Source organism: Glycine soja, chromosome 9, assembly GCF_004193775.1.
Source record: "Glycine soja cultivar W05 chromosome 9, ASM419377v2, whole genome shotgun sequence".
In the NCBI taxonomy this organism is placed as follows: Eukaryota; Viridiplantae; Streptophyta; class Magnoliopsida; order Fabales; family Fabaceae; genus Glycine; species Glycine soja.
Genome location: NC_041010.1, coordinates 14,827,656 through 14,850,736, shown reverse-complemented (window position 1 = coordinate 14,850,736; position 23,081 = coordinate 14,827,656). Strand labels below are relative to the sequence as shown.

Here is a 23,081-nt window from a genome sequence, read left to right as displayed (position 1 = left end):
CACAAAGAACCATCATATAATACGTGTCGTAAAAGGATATATTTATAGTAATGTAAAAATGACCTACTTGATGTTAAAGGTTCAAAATAACCAATGTTAAATTTTTCTAGTATTGATTGGACAAAGCAAAATTAATGTTGGACAATTATATATATGTGGCCTCACACAAATACATATAAAAGAGAAAATGAGTAAAAGATTGATCTCTTGTATACTCAATTATTGTAATCACTTTTGCATATAAATGAAGTGTAACTGTGATTAAATAGAAAAATTATGAAGTCTTTGATTCGACTAAAAAAAAAAAGCACTAATGATTAGACTACAAGTAAACACCATTAGCTTACAACTAAAGTTTTATTGGGAGAGACAAAATCTACTATGATGATCTTTACATATCAAGGATTAGTCTCATGACTTTTGACCCTTAGAATACCTTGCTTAAAAAAAATACTAACTTTTTCTTAACATAAGCCACATTTAACTAACTTTACAACTAACTTTACAAGCTATCACAAGATTGCTTGGACATACATTTAATATTTTAAGATAAAATCTCAAATTTATAAAACCTTCAAACTTGTTAATTAGAGTCCAAGAAGCACAAAGTACATTATTGTTGCGGGCAATGAAATCGCCGTTCCGAAGATAACCCTGCAAATTTTTGTGAAATCTTTTAGAATTTATGTTGATCAATTACATTAGCAAGGCAGAGCATACTTTAATAGCTGTAAATTTTAAAAATATAGACATTTACGCGGTGCTAAGTATATCTGCGTGGATATTGTATTCTTTGGCAAATACAAAGGCAACAATAGATTGAGGTATAGCAGCCTGCAAAATTAAACAAGGTGACAAAAATAGTTATATGAATTTGAATATATATGGCATTATAATTTAAGGGTAGTATATAACAGTAATCTCCTTTCAGGTTTCAAAAATAGATATAAGTCTTGAACTCTTTTTTAAGTCTCTCCAGCGGACTATTATAACTTCTTTCTTCCTCATTATTTAATTTGAGTTAAGGAAGATATTTCATTAGCATTTCTATGAGAGTTTAATAAAGTTTAGGCAAGAGTGTAGTTTATGGACAAGAACAAGGCTCAGCTAGTTTTCAAAACCTGTAAGAAGGAAGAAAGTATTATTCATTCTATGATTAATTTGAAAATAAAAAAAATTGATCCGTAGGTATTCAACATAATATTAGAAAAGTTTATAACACTCATACTCTATTCAACCCATTGAATTAGACCTCCTTGGTTAATTTGAGGAATTTGCAAGTGGGTTTTGTTTACCTGAACAATTGCAACACGTAGAAGAACTCCTCGAATACCGATGACTATAGAGGTTACACCAATTACTGCAGGACCAACCAAACATCGAGCTACGATAGACATTGCTGCCGAAGTTTTTCCACAAGCTATGATCTTGGGTTGTAATGCCATGAATAGACCTAATTAAGAACCACACAACAAAGGCAAGAGGACATAAATAAATATTGATATAGGAATACACCACCAACATGCATGTTTGTTACGTATATGGCAAATTTTAAGTTGACTATAATATAGGATTACACCAAATTATATATAGGAAGATTTGCTATTGTACATTGAAATATTAAAAAAATATTAAGTTAATTATCATTTAATTTTCTTAAAATAGATTCATGTAAGATGTAACTTGTTAAAATGTTCTTTCTGAGAATCAAGCGTACATAACCTAAATTAGTTGACACTAGCTGAAAGGAGAGAAAAAAATGTTACCCATACTAAACATGGCTATTCCCGTTGCAGTTTGTGATAGTATTAAAATGGAACCATTTATAATGGATGGCATTTTGATGTTCCACCTGCCCATCCACACAACCAGAAATTGATGCATGAAAAAACAAATATTAGTAAAAAGATGTTTTTTTCTCTCGATTGACAGGGGGTCCTAGAAAGGAAGAATAGATGCCAAGATTCTTGAAAAATACCTAAATGATATGAGAGACCATACTAATCCAAAAAAACTCGCGTATGTATTAGGGTTTCTCACGAGATTCCGCCAAACCATGGAGAGAGTGAGCCTTACCATGACACTAGCACGTGGCATTTGTTGTTTTTTATATGCATCTTTTTCTTCAATTTTTACCTCTTTTGGGCCCTTGCTTAAGGGATATTGGATCCCATGCACAATCTTGACCTCCTTGTCCTCTATTACTTTGGGACTCGAACTCGTGTCAATGATTGATTCATGTTTCACTACAGTAAGATGAGATGCTCAATAATTGCATTAGACTACAATTGTCATAATTACAGTAAAACTAATTTTATCTTAATCATAAAACATTCAAATATATTTTTTATCTTTATCTTTGTAATTTAGAATTTTTTTTTCATTGTCTTTTTTTCGGTTTAATTATTATAAGATGTATTATTCTATTTTTCGCTCTTAAAATATTTTAGAAAATAGTTTGAACAGTAAAATAAGTGTTTTGAACAGTAAAAAATATTATCTAAAACATTAAGGATAAAAATAAAATAAATATATTTTATAAGGATTAAAATAAAAAATAATAATATTGTAGTGACGAAAATGAAAAAAAAATGTTTAATTACAGTAACCAAAAATATATTTAAATCAAGATAAAAAATGCTTTGTACCCGTTTCATACGAATATATATTCACAAAATTAAATACGAAACAGGTTGGCCTGCAACTTCTTTTGGATATTTAAATCAAACAGATGAAGACCAACTCATTGAAACCTTAAAAAAATTGTTCATGGCTATATAGAACAATGCTGGAAGGACTTACATAGTTACATATATCTTTATTCAGGATGCATATAATGACCCCTAGAGCGTGTGCCTTTAGTGCATATTACACGAAAATTCTGGACTGGATGGGGTTACAGTGATCAGGAAAAGAGGCTGGAAGTTGAATCTCGTAAAGGAAATTTTGGATGGAGATATGGGGAAATTAAAGGGGTAGGGCTAGCAATAAATAAGTCTTGATTCAAGAGAAATTGATAAACTAATTTTGGTTTTTTAAGTAAAATATTGGTTTCGAATTTTATAAATAAAAAAATATAATAAAAAAAAGAGATTCTATTAAAGATTATCCGTGTCTGATTATTTTTAACAAAAATTGATCGTTAACATAAAAACATGAACCATAGGGAGTACACATATGGAAATGGCGGAAGTGACACTTTTGCGGAAGGCACACTTAGACCAAAGATATGATTATCTCAAAGGCCTGTTGGGTACTGGAGTATGCACAATAGTGGCTGCTTATATAGCAGGTATCGATCGAATTTAGGATCTCAGGCAAGTAGGGGCAAAGAAGATAGTTAGTAGCTGTTGTTATTGGATAAAACATAAAATTAAATTTTATTTTCAAATCAAATATTTGAAAGAAAATGAGAAATTGAGGAGTAGTAAAGATTCAAATATGATACATTAAGGGTCTAAAATACAAGTACTCAATAAAATTAGAGATATACGATTAATTTAATAATGAAGGAAAAATAAAATAAAAAAGAGATCGGATGTTTGAACTCTCTCGACAACAAAAAAAATAGGGAATTGTGCATGCCGGAAATAACAATATCCTATGCGCTGTGCGGAATGGGTTTGTTTATGTTGTTGCTTTTTTAACTGGCGGGTTAAATTGGACACATAATTGCGTTCAATTTAAAAACTCTATATTAATAAAATGTGGTTCAATTCAAAAGTGTTAATACATGAATGATGAGTAGGGTTGAAAATGGGTTGGGTTGGACTGGTCATGTTCTATCAAAGTTTAGTCTAACTTATTTTATATGTATAGTATAAGCATGTGTCTGTTATTCATCACAACCTTAATTTTTAGGTCTAACTCTAATGTTTGTATAAGTTTGATCTGTTAGTTTATTTTAAGGCATATTTTATATTAATAGTTGTATAATTTTTTTAACAAAATCAAAGATTTTCATTAAAATAATAAAACAATTTTAAATCATAAGATATGGACAAAACTTACATACAAATATTACATGTAACATGATAGCAAAGTCTTTTAAATCCACCAAAAAAAAAATAGTCAATATTTATGCTACTCATCTAGGTTTATAGGAATTAACATATTTTAAAAATTAATTAAAATAATTTAAATCATCAAACCACTATAATAATTTTATAATTTAAATAAAATAATTATAATATTATATATCTTATTATTAATACTATTTTTATTAAAAAAACATTGTTGCTAAATGAGCCGGGCCATCAAGCATAATAAACTTTTCTTAAGGCACACGACCTACCTTTTTGACTAAACAAGCTTTTCAAAAAATTTGAACATGACTTTTTGGATAAATGAGTCGGATCGAGCTAGGTTTTAAATAGGCGACCCGACCTACTTTCACCCTTAATGATAATAGATAATTTATAAGTGTGATTCTTGAAACATTCTAGAAAAACATTTGTGATTTTATCAATTTCCTTATTTTAAACAAATCTTTTTATATATAAAAGTTAGGGAATTATTATTATTATTATTTTAAGGCTAAGTTACAATTTTATTTTTTTTAGTTTTATTTGGGATTTTTATCTTCTTTTTCTTCCTTGCGATTTTAATACCCAAAATTTAAAAAATAATCATTTTGATTTAATCTTCAACCTTGTATACATTTATTTTTATTTATTTTTTAATTTTAATTTATAAAATTATTTTTAATTGTTGAAATATTATTTTCTACCTTACCATAATATTGACATATCATAAAGTCATCGCTAAGATAAGTCAACATATATAAGATTGAAGATTATAATAAAACTGTAAAGTTTAGTCTTACTTTAATTAAATACCTGAACATTATATTTCCAGCAAAACAATTTGTCTATGAATTCGGCGGAAGTTCATAAGGTATCAAATAAGATTTTTTTTTATATATATTAAGGATGGAAATTAAAAACATAAATCATTAGATTGTAGTAAATGAATAGTCAAAATTTAACAAAAAAAAGATGCATGAGTTTTTTAAGTGATCATTTGACTAATATTTAATTTTTAATTTTAATCAGTATAATTCTATAATTTAAATTTATAATTTTTACTTACCATAGTAAAAAGAATTGTCACTTTATACGTGTATCTATATGTTCCAATGCACGTTTTTTCTTGTGAATGACTTCACTCACTTTAGAGTTAAATCCATATTGCAACTATTGATTTAAGAGACATTAATTAAGAAGAAAGCAAACCTGAATTCAAAAGATACTTAAAAGCGTCCCTCTTGCACATTTTCTCCTCATGGATCTTCGGCATCTCTTCAAAACCCTCACTTTGGAGATCAAGAATTGTACTAAAACTTGAAGCTCTTCGCTTTGGTAAATGGGCACAACACATCTCGGTTGAACGGTTAAAGATTTTTAATGAAGAACTTCTTACCATGACATGAAGTTCTCCATTTTCTTTCTTTTCTAGGTCAACTAGTAGCGGCTCGTTGCCATTGAGAGTGTTAACATCAGGATCAACGGTGAATGTGGTGATGATGGAATCTCCACTATCAGGTATCCGATTCAAAAAGAGGTGCATAGCGCCTTGATATTCGTACAAGAACAACATTAGGGTAAACCACAAGACACCTTGCATGAACACAAGTTGGCTCATGAGACTGGCTGATGAGTCTCCATACATAGCTGTCAGAAGCGGGACACCGACGATGAGTGTGTTTGGTAGGGTGGAAAGAGAGAAGAGTGTGATGGTCCAGTCGAGACCGCCACCACGCTTTGCGAAGGCAGTCCATAGAAATAGGGCACCCAAAATCACAACTTTTTGAAGAGTGTCTGCGGCTATGAACAAAATGTTCATAGTGTAAGGGCTGTTGGAGGATAGGAAATGGAATGTAAGGAAAGGAATTGCAAATATTGCCACGAAGCGGTTTATGCCGGAGCACTGTTCCGGAGTGAATATCTTCCACCACCGCACGGAGTAATAGGCCAATATCATTGGCACATATAGGGGCACAAGAGCTGCCATAACATTGTACACTTCTTTATCGTTTATCATTATTAGAATAAGAGAAAAAAATTTAATATCCTATTCAATTCTTATGAATAGGAAAAAAAAAGAGTAAGGAGAGGTAGACAATGAAAGTGTAACTGAAAGGGAGACAAAGAGATTGGAATTTTATAGAGGTATGAATTTTCCAAGTTTTTCACTTTAATTTTCTCATGTAAAAATCTCTATCATCACAATCCTATATATCTCACTGCATTTAATTTAAATTCTCTCTCCTGCTTTTAATTTAAAATTGAGATTTTATTAATAAAAAATGCATGTCACATGAGAAGATATTCACTATGATGAACTTGAACATTAATTATATATTGACATGTAATAAATGATTGGGATGCATTCAGGAAAAATGAATTGGTCCAACTGATTGTCCATGTACATTTCAAATTCTAAATTTTAGAAGTTAAATTTAATTAAGTATAATACTCTATCGGTTTTAATTTTATTTGTCACTTTGAGAAATTTTTATTTCAAATTATTTGTCATTTCAAAATACCAAATATATTACTTATTTTTTCTAATAATATTCTCAAAACTCATAAATATATAGTTGACTATACAAATTAGTTAATAAAAGTATTTTAGTCAGAGGAGATTAATTTGTTATGCAAATTGCATACAATTAATTTTTTTCTTAATATGCTTATATTACTTTGAACAAAATATAAAATAAGAGGGGGAAATAATAACTACTTATCTGTTATATACCAAAAACAGTTTTTTTAGATTTCTAATCATAAATTATACATAATATATTTTTGTTTCACTACAAGAAAAATTAATGTACGGTCGCTTTTACACATAATTTAGTGTAGGTAAAACTCAAATAAATTTCTATTTATAATTATTTGTTGTAGGTAAGACTCTTATAATATTATTCAATTCTTAATATATTTTTATATAACATTATATAATCATTGTCGGCTTTAAAGTGTCATTAGAAGAAATGATCAATGCTATCTACATTTATTACAAAAATTAATTAGCAACTTCCCACTAAAAATAATCAAATTTAACGATTCGTAAAGCTCAGACTTATGAAATAACCAATAGATTTGAGAATGTAGGTTTAGTCAGTGGTTCTTTTCCAATGAGGAGGAAAAAGGACTCAACGTTTACGGAGGTGCCTCGGGCAGGGGGCATGGCCACCCTCACTACAACAAAAATTATTTATTATGACATGCCAATAAAGACGGTTGACGGAAATTGTCTTTGAAGACAATGCGGTGGCAATCTTGTAATTAAGTTCATTAATAACAATGACGATTTTTAAATAACCATCTTGAAATTGTAAATTTAAGAATATTTATTGAAAAAACCTTCGTAATTGAAACCAATACAAAGACGGTTTTACAAAATAACAATGACGATTTCTGTTTTACAAAACCGTCTTTGAATGGTTTTGCCTTTTCAAATTCAAGCTTTTTGTCTCTCTTATTAGGCAATGGTTGGCCCTCTCTCTCTCTATTGTGAAATCCTCATCTTTTTTTCTTTTCTACTTTTGCAGCAACAACAAATTTAATCATCTTTTCACCGACGAGCTTGTCCCTTTCAATACCAACCCCGACAAGATGCTCGACCTCCAACACACCACCACCTTCCTCCCCTGCACCAAGATCAATGCCTCTGCTGATTCCTCTGTCACCGCTGACTCTGACCTCTGCATTTTCACTACTGGCGCCCGCCAGATCACTGATGAGTCACGCCTCAACCTCCTCTAGAGGAACCTCTCCCTCTTCGGCACCACCATTCTGCCTCTCGTTCGTTACTCCCCCAACGCTATTCTCCTCATCATTTCCAACCCTGTCGACATTCTCACCTACACACATGCAAGAAATGAAGGAAAAAGAACTCAAGTACTTGAATTTGGAGAAGAGGTTGGCGAAGGAGAGGGTTTGGGAGGAATGGCCGTGGAGGCGAGGTGGCGCTTGATGGAGTCAGTGGTGGCAGCGGCGTTGGGGGCAACGAAGGGGGTGAGATGATTGGAGAGGATGTGAAGGGCGTAGCAGAGGAAGTTGTGGAATTCAAGAGAGTTAGGGTTTAGAGGAGGGAAATTTGGGGGAGATTTTGGGAGAGTAGGTGGTGGACATGTGCTGTCACCAAATCTGGAAGCTTCCGCTAGTCTTCTTCTTCCTCCATTATTTGCAACCAACTACCGTAGAAGGAACCTTTTTCTTTTTCTTTCCCTTTTTTTCTTTTCTTTTAATTTTCAAATCTCAATGGAGTAGTGTAAGAAAGAATGGGAAAAGGGAATGCTTTTTTGATTTGTTGTGGGCGGGGAAATGAAATGAGGCCCTTTATTTTTTTTGCAAAGGTATATTCTCAATCTGAATTTCTCTCACTCGGCACTCTCTAAGCAACAATAGTCAGTAGCCTCAATCCATTGTTTAGCTATATCCCAATTGATTTCTTGTAAGTGATGGATATATGGTTGGTTTTTTATTCTTGAAAATGAATTTTTCCTTGCAGTCATTTGCCTCCTCTAGGAGAAGTTTCAATATTTGTATAGTTTTTTCATTGACTATTGTGCCATATATTAGAAATAGGGACAATATTTATAGCTAATTTTATTGTCTGAAGTGAATGGATTCTTCAGTTTATATGGAATAGGCTTATTTATATCACTAGCTTGGTTTAGTATTGTTTGATATACCCATTTCTTTTTTATAGGGAAAGAGATACAAACAGAGATGGGAAGATCAACTTTAAAGAATTTTTCCATAGGCTATTTGATTTGGTAAGGAACTATGATGAAGAAAGTCACAATGATACACATAATTCTAATAATTCAATGGATGCTCCAGCTAGAGTATTGTTTGCTCTACTTGACATGGATAGGGACGGGTATTCACCCTTTCTATCATTGTTAGTCTACTTTCTTTGAATCATTATGGTATTCTCCTAATAGCATACATCTTTTGATTTTGGGTTATCATCTTGATCTTTGCAGATACTTGTCAAATGTTGAACTAATGCCCATAATTGGCAGACTCCATCCATCTGAGCATTATTATGCAAAACAACAAGCAGATTATATCATTTTATAGGTATTGTATTTAACTTTACAATAATTACACTTATTGTTGGCAAAGGTGCTAATTCTTTATTGCAAAGTCAGCTGATCATGCACATGACTATTTATTCAATTGATATTGGCTTAACACAGATTACATACATAATTGTTTTTTGACATAAGTTTGTAACATTTGATCTGTTGACTATATGACTATAATTAGTTACAAAAGAAAATCTATAAACATATTTTATTTTAGTTAATTCTCAATGTGGCCCATCTCGGACGGCTAATATAACATTTCATTTTTTTTGGAAAGAGAAAAAGAAAATCATGTTGTGAATAATACTCTAGAAGGCTGGACCAACCTTGCATTGACCAAATCCGACACTTTTGTGCATTGCACGACACCTTCTCAAGAACCTACACTCATGGTCATGGCATAACAAAACCAACCAAAAAACCACCCTTTTTCTCACCTGTCACATATGACAAAGACTCCTATATATAAAAGCCTCTCACCTCTCTTCATCATCACAACAACCCCCATTTCCCAACCACTACTATAACACCACAAACTTTTCTCTTCTCTCTTTTCTTGAATTCAAATATCAAATGAAAGAAAGAACAATCAAGAAGTTATAGGAAAAATTCCACCTTTTGTCGACTTCGAACCAATTGGGTTCCAAAGCTAGATCCCGACATGGTTTCCATTGATGTGGGAGGCCAACTGTTCACACATAGTTTAATTTTTAACCACTATCAAATTGAAAATGACCATGGTATAATCTTATTAGCTTGCTACCAATCCAACCCACATTCTGTTCATTTCACAAGGACAAAGAAAATTCTTTTCTATAAGAAAAAAAGGATTTATTCAACAACTATGCATATGCGACACTACCACATAAAAAAAACTGCAATAGTCATACAAACTGCTATTAGACCCAGAAGCCAAATTCACAGACCCATTTCATAATTCACAAAAAAGCATGCATCTTGGGAGAAGAGGGGTACCTTCGTTGTGAATAACGAGGTTGAGGAGAGAGGATTGGCGAGCATCGAGGTTGGAAGAAGAGAGAACGAGCAGCTCGATCACACTCGATGTGGCAAGCTTCGCATGCTTTTTCAACAGCAATGACAATTTTTGAACCATCTTCCTTATCTCCTTCGCGACCTCAATCTTGGCACTTAGGTTGTTCCTGTTTATGAGCTTCTTCGAAAGTCTGTGTGTTTTTCGAGGCTCCATGTTGTCGATGTTGCTTATGATTCTATTTTTTGTGGCACACTAAAGAAACCCATCTCCATTTTCTCGCCTTCGTTGTTGTTGTTGTTTGCCATGGGGGAGTCGAAAGGAGTTGCAAATTTCTCGGATTCCATAAATTCTACAGATTCCTCTTTGCTACAATCTCTGTCGTTGTTCTCTCCATTGGTTATAGAAACTTTCACAGAAGAAGGCGAAATCTCCAGATTTTAAGCGCGATGGTCATTGGGATCGTCAGATCTAGGGCACGGGTTCATCAGCGGAAGCCACAACTGAACCTCTTCACATGATACGTCATATGAGGAGGTGGATGCAAATGGCCAGAACTTGAAAATGTCGATGGACCTCATCTTGGATGTGTAGTCTCTGCAACAGCAACACCAAATCAAAACCTATAAAGCACATGCACTTCTATATAATTAACGTTTTGCACTCTCACACTAGAAGAGAAAAAGAAGGAGGTATGGGATCCTCACCATCGCCACCAGCCTTCGATGACAATGAGGAATTGCAAGACCATTTTGGGAACCCTGGAGGGGGAGTCAAAGAGTGAGAGGGAGTGTGAGAATACAAAGAGCGCAAGAGAATAGATGGAGACTATTAAAAATAGCAGAAAACCTTTTAAGATGGTTTTGTAAAAACTATCTTAGACTGTTAGATTCTAAGAAGGCTTTTGCACCACTGCCTTAGAATTGTTGTATTCATTTACAAAAATGCTACCGTGTTTCTTTCTAAGACAGTTTTTTCTCAACCGATGTTAAATCAATGTCATAAAATTACCTTTTTCTAGTAGTGCATGTAACCCACTATCTAATTGCACACTCCACTTTATATGGTATTTATTGGCGATAACATGTTGGTCTTTGCTTCTTAATCACTAAAGATTATTTTTTTTTAAAATTAAAGATTTTAGCTTGTAATTGATAATTGTCAAATTCAATGTTGTCTTAACATGATTTTTTTTTTCATTTGTCTCGTTTTTACTTTTGGTAGAAAGAATGTAAAAAGAAAAAGGTATTTTTTGACCAAATAAAAAATCAACAAAGTAATTGTGATTATAGTCATTTACATTTATTGGGATTGTTTACAATTGTCTATTGGTTGAATCATTATTTATAGTAAATATTAAATAACACAAGTATTTTATTATACAAGTTCAAAAGGTACAAGTGGAATTGCCAAATTGTCGGAGCGGCTGCTATATGGAGAGCTTGGTATTCCTATTATTATTTGCTAGCATTTACTCCTTTGATTGTAAGCACATGCAATGCCATAATTAGCTTAATTAATTATAGCTTATCCTAATGAAAATGCAAATTTTCGTACTAAAATGCCAGAACATTCCTATGGATTGATTCTTTGATGATATTGTTCTTGTCAAAGCACATGGTAAATAAAAAAAGATAGCAGTTACATGATCATTTTGTGTCTTAGTTTCTTTCACAATTTTTTTTTAATTTTTTTTAAAAAAAGGCATTCTAAGATGGTTCTCCAAAATAAGACATTCTAAGATGATTTTTCATAAAACTGTTTTAGAATCCTCAATTTTTTTTTAATTTTTTTTTAAAATAGACATTCTAAGACGGTTTTTCCAATTCTAAGATGGTTTTTGGGATAGTATGAGAGTAAGAGTAACTCTTTCACAGGGGGTTCACAAGGATAAAGGGATGGAGAAGGTGAGAACTTAGAAAAGCATTACAAGATTCGACAATGGGGTAGAAGTCATGGTGTTTCACTAGGATGTAAATGTGGGTGACATGGCAGAAGATGTTGGTGTTGAGAGGGGAAGAGTTGTTGTAGATTCAATATTGTAATATCCTGGACGAATCACTCTAGAATAAGAGGAATCAAGAGATTGTGAAGGTATGAGACTTTACAGTTGAGGATGATTTAAAGGAATTGATTGGTACTACCTATACCGATAAGATGTATATACTTTTTGGTAGCTCATCACTTAAGAACTCTATAGTCAAGTGTGCTTGAATTGGAGCAATTATGGGATGAGTAACCTTCTAGGAAGTTTCCCAAAAATCATATGAGTGAGGCCAAAGCACGTTGAAAAGTCTTGCATTGGTTTATCGGGACATTCATTGATCTTGAGAGTAGTTGAGTAATGTCAGAGTTGGTTGTTGATGTCTCAGAAAAGACTACCTATGAAAGGTTTTGACTGGTGAAGGATTCTGACTGACCAAGACGTTGAGTGAAGTGTCACCGTATAAAGTGTTGTAGAGTGCAAGCCATTGAGAAGTTGACACTCAGGGGCATTACAAATGGTATCAAAGCATACCTCACTTTCATTATGGTGTGGTTCGAGGATGAACCAGGTGAAAGTTAGTGGGCATTTAAAACCCCAAATGAATCACACTAGAATAAGAGGAATCAGAGGTTGTGTAAGTATGAGATTGTACAGTTGATAATGACTTAAAGGAAATAATTAATATTATCTATACCAGCAAGATGCATCTATTTTTTGGTAACCACTTAAGAACTCCACAGTGAAGCGTGTTTGACTTGGAGCAATTATGGAATAGGTGAGCTTCTAGGAAGTTTCTCAGAAAGCGTGTGAGTGGGCGAAAGCACATTGAAAAGTCTTATTTTAGTTTGTAAGGATAGTCATTGATCTTGAGAGCAATTGAGCAGTGTTAGAGTTGGTTGTTGATGTCTCAGAAAGGGTTACCTATGATTGATTTTGATTGATGGAGGATTTTGACCGACAAGGATGCTAAGTAAAGTGTTACCCTGTGAAGTGCCATAGAGTGCAAGCCATCGAGAAGTTGACAATGAGGAGGGTTACAGGTAGGAGAATAATAATGCTTCGAAGAGGGTGTTAGTGAGGGTGTGAATAGAGGGTTTGTGAGAGGATATTTTAGGTGGTTTTGAATTGGTGGTGTTTAGTGAGGGTGTGGGAAAAAACATGGTTGCTTTGGAAGACGAGGAAGAGGTGTTTATGTCGTGGCGGTGTGAGATAGTGATGAAGTCCAGGTCTTGGCCTCACAATTCAGGAATGCTTCAATGAAAGATGGGAAGAACAAATGGAGGATGAAGGATGAAGGACAGTGATAAAGATCTTCTACATGCTGCAAAAGTCAAGGTACTATGTAAGTGATGCTGGAAATGTCAATTGGAGAGAAGAGATAGAAGAGGGGAGATGGTGAAAAATTCAAAATTTTTCACAACGGGCAATGACCAGAAGTTAAATGAAGGTGTCAGAAGTGTACCAAGGTCTGCACCTTGGGTCTATTACAAAAGTAGAGAGGTGCAAATATTGACAACTTGCAAAATGGAAGTGAGAATGTAAAGGAGTAGCTTCAAAAGAGAAATAGGTAAAAAAAAGACAAACAAGTGTAAAGAAGACGTTAGAGGGGAGTACGGTTACTTAATATTTACATATATGATGTGTGTTAAATATAGTACTACTATATTGTAACATTATATGTTTATTTTCTTTGGTGACAGATTCTAGCATGGGGAAGTTCATCAAGTTTCTTATCATGGGAAAGAAATTTAGGACCGTTAGATTGGTTATATTTTGAATCGATAGTAAATAATGTTTCTTCTTTTCTTTTTTTTTCTTTTCTCTTTCTCCCTTTCTTTCATTGATTTGTCTTTGTTTATTTTCCTTTTTTCTTCCCTTTCCCAATTTTGCTCAAACCCTTCTTCCATTGTCGACAATCCACTTCCTATTAGAATAAAAATTTTGAAGATTCAACAATTCAATTTTTTTCTTATTGTTAATTAAAAGAAAAATGAGAGCATATAAGCCAACAAGCATATACGCAGTCACTCCATTCTCAAATGTCATCCATGTCACTATGAGAAACAAGAAGAAACAGAAAAAAAGTGAACAAATGAACAAGAAAAACAAATGGAATGAAGGTTTTTTGGCTTGTGTTGAATGCATTTCTTTTGTAGATTTGATAAAGGGGTGTTTTTTTTATTATTTGGGAAATGAGGGTGGTTTTTGATTTCCAAATTCGTGAAAAGGAGGGTGGTGTTATCATTGTTAGGTTGGAAAGGAGAGTTGTCCCAGTGGAGGTGTCACAATTGCCTTTTACCACGATAAAACTTCAGTTATTCATATGTCTAGCAAAACTTAAGTAAAGAGGGAACGCCCAATTTTGTTTGGATTATTTATTATTTTACCAAAAAATGAGAAAAAATGAAGAAAAAAATGATGATAAAGAAAGGAAAGAGAAAAAGATCACTAAGAAAAGAAAGAGAGAGAGAGAAAGTTACACAACTTTCTAATTTTCAATTGTTGGCAAACCCAGGTAAATCAAGTTATTGGCCCATTAACCCACACACACAATCCAAACCCATTTTGAACCCAGTTCATATTCATCCAAGACAAAAATAAACACTAACAACTATAGCCTCCCTCTGTCATGACAACACACACACACACCCTTCTTCCATCCTTTGTGTATATTCGTTGCCCCAGATACTCCTACACGCAAACAACTTCCATGCGAGCTCTGCCACACACATTCCACTCATGGTTTCCCTCGAAGATGAAAATGGTGGTGAACCCAAAATGGAATGAGCCTAGTCTGGGATGAACCAAAGAGGTCTCAAAAATGGAAAATGAAAAGACTGAGGGCTAAATAGAAGCTACAACACATGAAGATTCTTGGGTCTTGAGGTAAACTTTTGCAGTTGGTTTGAGAAGGGAAAGGCACCAACAATAAAAGGGAGCCATTCAAAGAAAACCATTGGGGGGGGGGGGTTGGACTTCACAGAAATATGGGGGACGATTTCTTTCTACTACTAAAAAAGGGGTTTCCTAGAGTTTTTATGTAAAGAGGGAAAAGGGAATTAGGAGGAAAAAAGAACTTGTTGTAATTTTCTCTTCTTAAAGAATAAACTAGCTTGTATTTGGGCATTGAAATCTTAATAGAAGGCAGACTTTGATTCGGTATTGCCTTTCAATTTGCTTTGTCAATGTTTTGTTGTTCAATTATTGTGTAAAGCATGTCTCCTACTAGATGTTTTTTTTTATCTTTGTTTCCCTCAAGTTGTATGGTGTAATGATTGAACAACTAGACTTATAAATTTTTGTGCTCATTAGTTCATATCTACGCATTCTGTGAAGATATGTCTCTAATATCAGTTTGCTAGCGGTCAAGTTAGTTAGAAATAGTTTTCTGATAAGTTAGTTGGTGGCCAACAACTAACTGTTTTTCAGTTTTTCTATTTTGGTAGTTTTCATTTTGATAGTTTGTCTTCTTGAGTGCTATTTAAAGATAAGAGTATTTCCTTATAGTTATGTTGCAGCAGTGATGTCCCATTGATGTAATCAAAATGAGAGGAAGATTGGAGTGTGTAAGAGAGATAGAGTGAAACTTGGGGATCCTTGATGTTGTTATCTCAACAGTGAAATGACCAAACAAGATTTTATTTGTACACAAAGATATTTGTAACTCTTGCACCATAGTAGATTGGTTTCGCTTTTTCCCCTTGGATGTAGGTCTTTTGTGGTTGAACCACGTAAGTGCTCGTGTTCATCTTCTATTCATTATCTTTGTTTGATTCAATTTCTTTTCTTTTATTAGCTTTTGTATGCTCGCTGTTGTGTTGTTCTATTTGCTGGTTTTGTTACTCAGTTGCAGGTTTCGAACCATAACAACTGGCACCGTCTGTGGGGAGAAAAGAGAAGAAGATCAACCATGGGCTTAACGAAGTTCAATATTGAAAAGTTCTCAAGGTCCAATGATTTTGGCTTGTGGAGAATCAAGATGCAAGTAGTCTTGATACACCAAGGATTGGGTGATGCTTTGAAAGGTGAATCTTCTTTCCCTGCAACAATTTCAGAAAAAGAAAAGAAAGATTTAATTGAAAAGGCAAAGAGCACAATAATCTTGTTTCTTAGAGACAAGGCTTTGAGGAAAGTAGCAAGGGAACCAACAACTGCAACAATATGGTTGAAGCTGGAATCTCTCTACATGACAAAGTCAGTGGCAAATCAATTTTTCTTGAAACAACAACTCTATTCTTTCAATATGACAGACAAAAGAATGTTGTCAGATCAAATTACTGACTTTAACAAGATCCTTGATGATCTTAAGAATCTTGAAGTGAAGACGAGGGATGAAGACAAAGCTCTAATATTGCTCAATGGACTTCCAAGGAGTTATGAGCATTTTAAGGATGATAAGTTGTTTGGAAGGGATCAAACCATTACCCTTGAAGAAGTGCAGTCATCAATTGGAACCAAGGAAATGCGAAGGAAATAGGAATCAAGGGTTGACAACAATGCAAAAGGATTGAATGTGATGAGGGGTAGATCAGAGAAGAGGAGCTCAAAGTTAAGCAAGCACAGATCAAAATCCAGAAGTCAATCTCAAAACAAGTTCAAATGTTTTCACTGTCATAAGAAGGGACACTACAAGAAGGATTGCCCTAAGATGAGAGGAAAAGATTTAAAGAAATCTCAAGAACCAAGAGATGTGGACATTGCGCAAGCAAGTAATGAAACTATTGATGTTCTAGTTGTCTCAAATTCTGAGATTAAGAAGGATTGGGTTATGGATTCCGGTTGTACCTTCCATGTGTGTCAAAGGTGTGACTACTTTGAATCCCTAATTTTGAATAAACGTGAAGTAGTGATGCTAGGAAACAACAAACCATGTAAAGTCCAAGGTATGGGTTCAATTCGACTAAAAATGTTGAATGGTCAAGAAACACTCTTGACAGGTGTAAGGTATGTACCTGAACTTAAAAGAAACTTGATTTCTATCAGTATGTTTGATGCTTTAGGATAAAATTCACAAATTGAGCATGGCATGATGAAAATCCTTAAAAGTTTTGTGATGATTGCTAAGGGAATTAAAATGAACGGTTTGTATATCCTAGATGGTTCTACGGTTATAGCACAAGTTGTTGTTGGTATTCAAAACCAACATGATAAAACCAATTTATGGCATATGAGGTTTGGACATGTCAGTGAAAAAAGTTTACTTAAACTAGCAAAACAAAATCTTTCTGAATGGTGATATAATAGAAAAACTGCATCGATGTGATTATTGCATCTTAGGAAAAACTAAAAGGGCCAGTTTTGGAATAGGCTTGTATGCTACACGTAGACCTATTGAATATGTTCATTCTAATCTTTGGGGTCCTATAAGGACCATGACTCATGGTGGTTGCTATTATTTTTTGTCTATCATTGATGATTATTCTAGAAGAGTTTGGATCTTTGTCATTAAAAATAAAAGTGACACTTTTGGAAAATTTAAGGAATGGTATACTTAGATACAAACTCAAATGGAAACCAAGGTTAAACGTTTGAGAACTAACATTGACCTGGAGTTTGTTTCAGAGCAATTAAATGAGTTTTGTAGGATATTAGGAGTTCAACGGCATAAAATAGTGGCTAACACCCCTCAACAGAATGGCTTGGCAGAAAGGGTGAACATAACCATCCTAGAAAGGGTCAAATGCATGTTACTAAGTGTGGGTTTACCAAAAACTTTTTAGGGAGAAGCTGTTACAACTACTTCCAACCTAATCAATAGATGTCCTTTTTCTGCATTAGGTTTTAAAGCCCCAATGGAACTTTGGAGTGGAAAACCAGTAGATTACTCAAATTTGAGAGTGTTTAGGGCTTTGGCTTTTGCATATATCAAGCAAGACAAGCTTGGGGCTAGAGCTATCAGATGTGCCTATATAGGATATCCACCTGGAATCAAGGGGTACAAGCTCTGGAGAATGGAACCGGGTGAACCAAAGTGTATCATCAACATAAGTGTAATCTTTGATGAAACCAAAATGGCTATGCAGGTTAAGGATCAACAACAGGCTATCAATCAAGGCAAAAACTTAGACATTATTGAAGTTGAAGTGGAGCTACCAACACAAAGTGTTCAAGTCAAGGGCACTGATAATGATCAAAAACCTGAACCTGTAGCTAATGATTACAACTTAGCTAGAGACAGAGTTAGAAGAAACATTGTGCCCCTTAGGAGGTATGGAAAATTTGATCTAATCTACTTTTCCTTGACAGTTACTAAAGAGATTTAAGCTACTAAACCTACAAACTTTAGAGAAGTCTTGAACAACAAGGAAAGTGAAGAATGGATCACAGACATGGAAGAAGAAATTCTTTCTCTTGAGAAAAAAAACCTAGATTCTAGTTGATCTACCAAGAAATCAGAGTGTGGTAGGGTGCAAATGGATATTCAAAATGAAATAAGGTGTTCAAAGAGGTGAAAAGGATAGATTCAAAGCAAGACTTGTGATGTAAGCTCCATTGGAGCTTGTAGGCCTAGGATCTTCTTCATCAATGGATTCTTTTGCTTCTTGGAAGATGAATGACAATAGAATGGAGAAGGAAGAGAGAGAGGAGACGCCACTTCAAGGAGAAGATGAGTCTAGAAGAAGCTCACCACCATAGGAGGCAATTGATAAGACCTTGGAGGAAGAAAGAGATGAATGAAGGGAGAGGAAGAGAAGAGCACGAAATTTTATGCTCTAAAAGAGCTCGGAAATCTGAAGTTTAATGTCAAAGTTTCAAAAAAATGCACACACATGACCTCTATTTATAGCCTAAGTGTCACTCAAAATTGGAGGGAAATTTGAATTTCTATTCAAATTTCACTTGAATTTGAAATTGAATTTGTGGAGCCAAATTTTGGAGCCAAAATTTCACTAATTATGATTAGTGAATTTTAGCTATGGTTCAGCCCACTAATCCTAGATCAAGTCCAAGATTCTCCACTAAGTGTGCTTAGGTGTCATGAGGCATGTAAAGCATGAAGGACATGCACAAAGTGTGACTATATGATCTGACAATGGGGTGTAGCAAGCAAATGCTCACCTCCCCCTCTAAAATTTAATTGGATTGGGCTTCTCCCAATTCAATTAAATTTATCTCCCAACACACACACACATCAAATAGTGCACTTAATGCATATGAAATTACAAAACTACCCATAATACAAAAACTAGTCTAGGTGCCCTAAATTACAAGGGTTGAAAAATCCTACATTACTATGGTACCCTCCCAACATTATGGAACACAAAATACAAGGCCCAAAAATAATGAAACCTTAATCTACTATGTACAAAGACAAGTGGGCTCATACTGAGCCCATGGCCCCAAAATCTACCCTAAGGCTCATGAGAACCCTAGGGCCTTCTCCTGCATCTCTGGCCCAATCTTCTTGGAGTCTTCTATCCAATGCCCTTAGGGGGTAGGATTGCATGATTCCCTCCCCCTTGAAAACAATTTGACCTCAAATCTAGAGGTTTTTGAAACTCTGGGCTTCTTCCCTCAACACCTGTAAAAAGAATAAAAACATATATATTAGTGGTGTTTGGTATGTTGGAGTAGGGTAAGGTCTGAAAACCCCTTTCTAAGCATCTTCCCATGAAGGAACATGGTTCCTCACCAACTCAATGAGTGGTGCTACGAGTATAGAAAAATATGGGACAAACCTTTTGTTAAAGTTTGTTAAGTCATGGAAGCCCCAAATTTTCCTTATACTTGGTGAAGTGGGCCACTCAGGAATGAACTTTATTCTCTTAGGGTCCGTGAGAACCCCTTGATCACTATTTAAAAAAGTACGACAAACCTAAGGTGTCCCATATGAGCACCTAGGTTTGTATTGAAACCAAAAATAAGAACAAACCTAATTAATGAGTCCCTATGTACACGAATCATAAAGATGTTGGGTGCATGAATGATTTTACAAAAGAGGGTTGCACCACTCAACACATTCATCATATCATCTATTTTAGGGATTTGGTGCCTAATAATACCTATTTTGGGCACCAGCAGAGCACAATGATTTAAGCTCTTACAAACCAAACCTTCGTCCAATAACTCCTTTACTTGAGGAATAACCTCAAGCCCAATAGGTGTGGCAATGCTAACAAGTGTCTTTTTACAAAGGAGAAGATGTGGAGGTTGTCTAAGAGAGGAAGTTTCTTTAATGTTTGTCTTTATTGAAAAATGACTTTCCTTCTTAGCTAACCTCTTGGAGGAGACACTTACCTCCTTATCCTCCTCTTTAACCATTAAAGCTTGTCCTTATTCTTGGGGGTAGATTTCTTCACTAGATTCTTCCACTTTTGCTTCTTAACTTTCACTAGAGGAAGGTGAAGTAGTAGCTTCATATTGGCTACTATAAATTTCTTGGCCCCTCATAATCATAGTTTTCTTGGTGGGGCATTGAGAAGTAATTTGTTCTCTTCCAAGACATTTAAAGTACTTTATAGAGCTAGTCTTCTCTTGCATACTAGCCTTAGGGGGTTGTTTTTCTATTGTCTTCCCCTTATCATCTTTGGGCTTAGAAAGTGCCGCCCCTAAGATGCCTTGACCTTGGTCTTTCTTTGGATAAGAGTGAGAGCCATAAGATTTTGAAGTAGACTTCCTTTTAAGTTGTTGCTCTACCCATATTTCCCAATCTAAGTAAGCCTCTACATTGTCCTTTCCATGGAAGTATGGGAGGTTAATGTTAGCCTCTTGAGGCTTTCTTTCCTTTCCATGACTTGAGGGAACTTAACTCATCTAAGATTCTAGATAGATGGTCCTTATGACTAGTACCCTCACCATTAACACTAGATGAATGATGACTCATGTTGGTTCCTAAGTTGTGGTTCTTTCTTGTTGGGGGTTTGTAAAAGGTAAAAGCTAGGGTTCAAAAAAACTCAAGATAAGCATGATAAGCAAGAAGAAAGTATTTTGTAATAACAAGATAAACTAGGCGTGACTAGTAAAGAAAATAAGCTATGAAAGTAAGCAAGAAATTAAAGTGCATGTAAACTAGGCGGATCCTAAGAGTGTTTGGATGACCACAGTTAAGGTTCCCAACAAAACACTCACTATCCTAAGGGAAAATTGCCTAAAATTATTACATATAAATAGAAGTTTGGTAACCTATTGGAGGCTCCCAACACACTTCCAATGAAAGGTCTTTTTGTTACAAAATTTGAAAGCAATGAAGGTAAGTAAATTGCCAATTACAAAAAGGTCCTCAATTTTGATGGTTTTTCTTTCATTGGTGATTCACTCAATTTGGAGTGCTTCTTAGTCCAATAGCTCTTAAGGTGGTTGGCCCCTTGCTTCTTGACTCTAATTCTTCAAGGGATGGCACCAATCCTCTTTTCCAATTTCCTATATGGCAATTCACAAACAAGGAAACAAAGAGACAAGCAATAACCAAAGACCAAAAAAATGAAATGAAAGCTAAACCAATAGAGTTTTAACAAGACAAATTTTCAAGGATTATTCAACAATTAAAGCAATGAAAAACACATAAAAGCAAGCTAAGACTTAAAGAGAAACCTAGAATGGCTCTAGAGTAGAGTAGAAAAACTATTAAAAAAAAGACTTAAGAAACCTCTAGTTTTGGCACTTGTTTTCACACTACTTTTCAATTGAAATATCAGAATTAAGATTGTTATAAAATAGGCACCAATTATAGAACAAATTTTGAGCCAAAACAACAAGCACACTTTTCTTTCACCTTTTTTTCCTGGACACTGATTTTCCTACCAACTTGTGTGATTTTTCTTATTTTTTCCAAGTCACTTGTTCATTTTTTTTTCTAATTTTTTTCTAGATGTCTAGAAAATTCAGTAAAAATTTCTGCTCAAAATTCGCAGTGGTGAATTCCCAGTAATTTTTACAAGTTCATATGTTCAAGCTGCCAGCACTAGCGATTTCAGACTTCGAATTTTTTAAGCATGGTATATTGATTGCCTTAGGGTGTGTTTGGATGAGGAAATTTAAAATTCTAAGAAATTTAAAATTCTAAGAATTTTAAATACTTCAATTGAAATTCTTTTGTTTTCAAAATTTTATGTTTGGATAAAAAAAATTAAAATTGTGAGGGTGAAAGAAAATGAATGCAAAGAAAAGAGAACATATGGTTGGTGTGCTTCCAAAGAGAAGAATATTAATGCAACACATGAAGTTGCAGGGACACCAAGACACGGTGACGTGCACCACCACACCCAACCATAACATTCAATCAACAATGCAAGGCATGGTGGCTCAGGCCCTCCACGCCGGCAAGCACCTCCGCCACGTGATGGGTAGCAACGGATGCTCCCCTGACTAGCAGGTGCAGTTCTACGTGCCCCCCTACACCCACACCCGATCGATGCTCTACAAGCTTAGATGATGTTTCATGAAGAAGAGGATCATCGATGTGAGGGAAGAGTCGCAAGTTTGAGAATAGGATTTAAGAAACTTTCAGGTGAAAGAGAGGAGAAATATAAAGAAAATACGCGAATGTTTTGAAAGATTCTTCTATCAAGAAGAGAATTTCAATTTCTCACTTTTTAGAAGGAAATTGAAATTCCACATTTTTAGTTGTTTAAAATTATGTTTTAAAATTCCAAAATTTAAATTCTTCATAACAAAACATCCAAACAATGAATTTTAGATTATAGAAATTTAAATTCTCTGATAAATAACTTTCCACAATTAAAATTCTTTATCCAAAGGTACTCTAAGGCTTACTTTAAACCTTCCTATGTATGTTGAACTCACTAGGCTTGTTTACCACACTTTTAGAAGTTCAATATTCACTTAGGATCAAAATTTCATACAACAATTCAATCACCAAAACTAAAATTCACAATAGACACGAGCATAAGGAAACCTAAAAGTTCAAGAAAAGATTCACAATCAAAGACTCGCTAAGAATTTTGCATGAACATGTTAAGGACAAATTAATGTCATACCCAAATTTAGTTCAGGGACAATTGCTGTCGGCGTGCGGACCTTGGTTGATCACTTTGAGA

General features: G+C 34.4%; 1 protein-coding gene across 1 annotated transcript; it reads right to left on the bottom strand.

Moving 5' to 3' along the window:
• Positions 1-587: 587 nt before the first annotated feature.
• Positions 588-6,042, bottom strand: LOC114366941 (auxin efflux carrier component 2-like). Its single transcript, XM_028323984.1, has 6 exons — positions 5,235-6,042; positions 1,979-2,246; positions 1,767-1,852; positions 1,296-1,453; positions 758-834; positions 588-654 (listed from the first exon to the last, which is right to left on the bottom strand). Exons 1-6 carry the CDS (start codon positions 6,040-6,042, stop codon positions 588-590), a joined length of 1,464 nt encoding a protein of 487 aa, XP_028179785.1.
• Between the last annotated feature and the right edge of the window lie 17,039 nt (positions 6,043-23,081).

Coding starts and splice junctions, on each gene's coding strand:
- LOC114366941 (XM_028323984.1), bottom strand. CDS start 6,042: ATGATAAACGATAAAGAAGTGTACAATGTTATGGCAGCTCTTGTGCCC. Junction 1,853..1,978: donor TGGTCTCTCATATCATTTAG/GTATTTTTCAAG, acceptor GTGGATGGGCAG/GTGGAACATCAAAATGCCAT. Junction 835..1,295: donor TACGTGTTGCAATTGTTCAG/GTAAACAAAACC, acceptor TTAATTTTGCAG/GCTGCTATACCTCAATCTAT.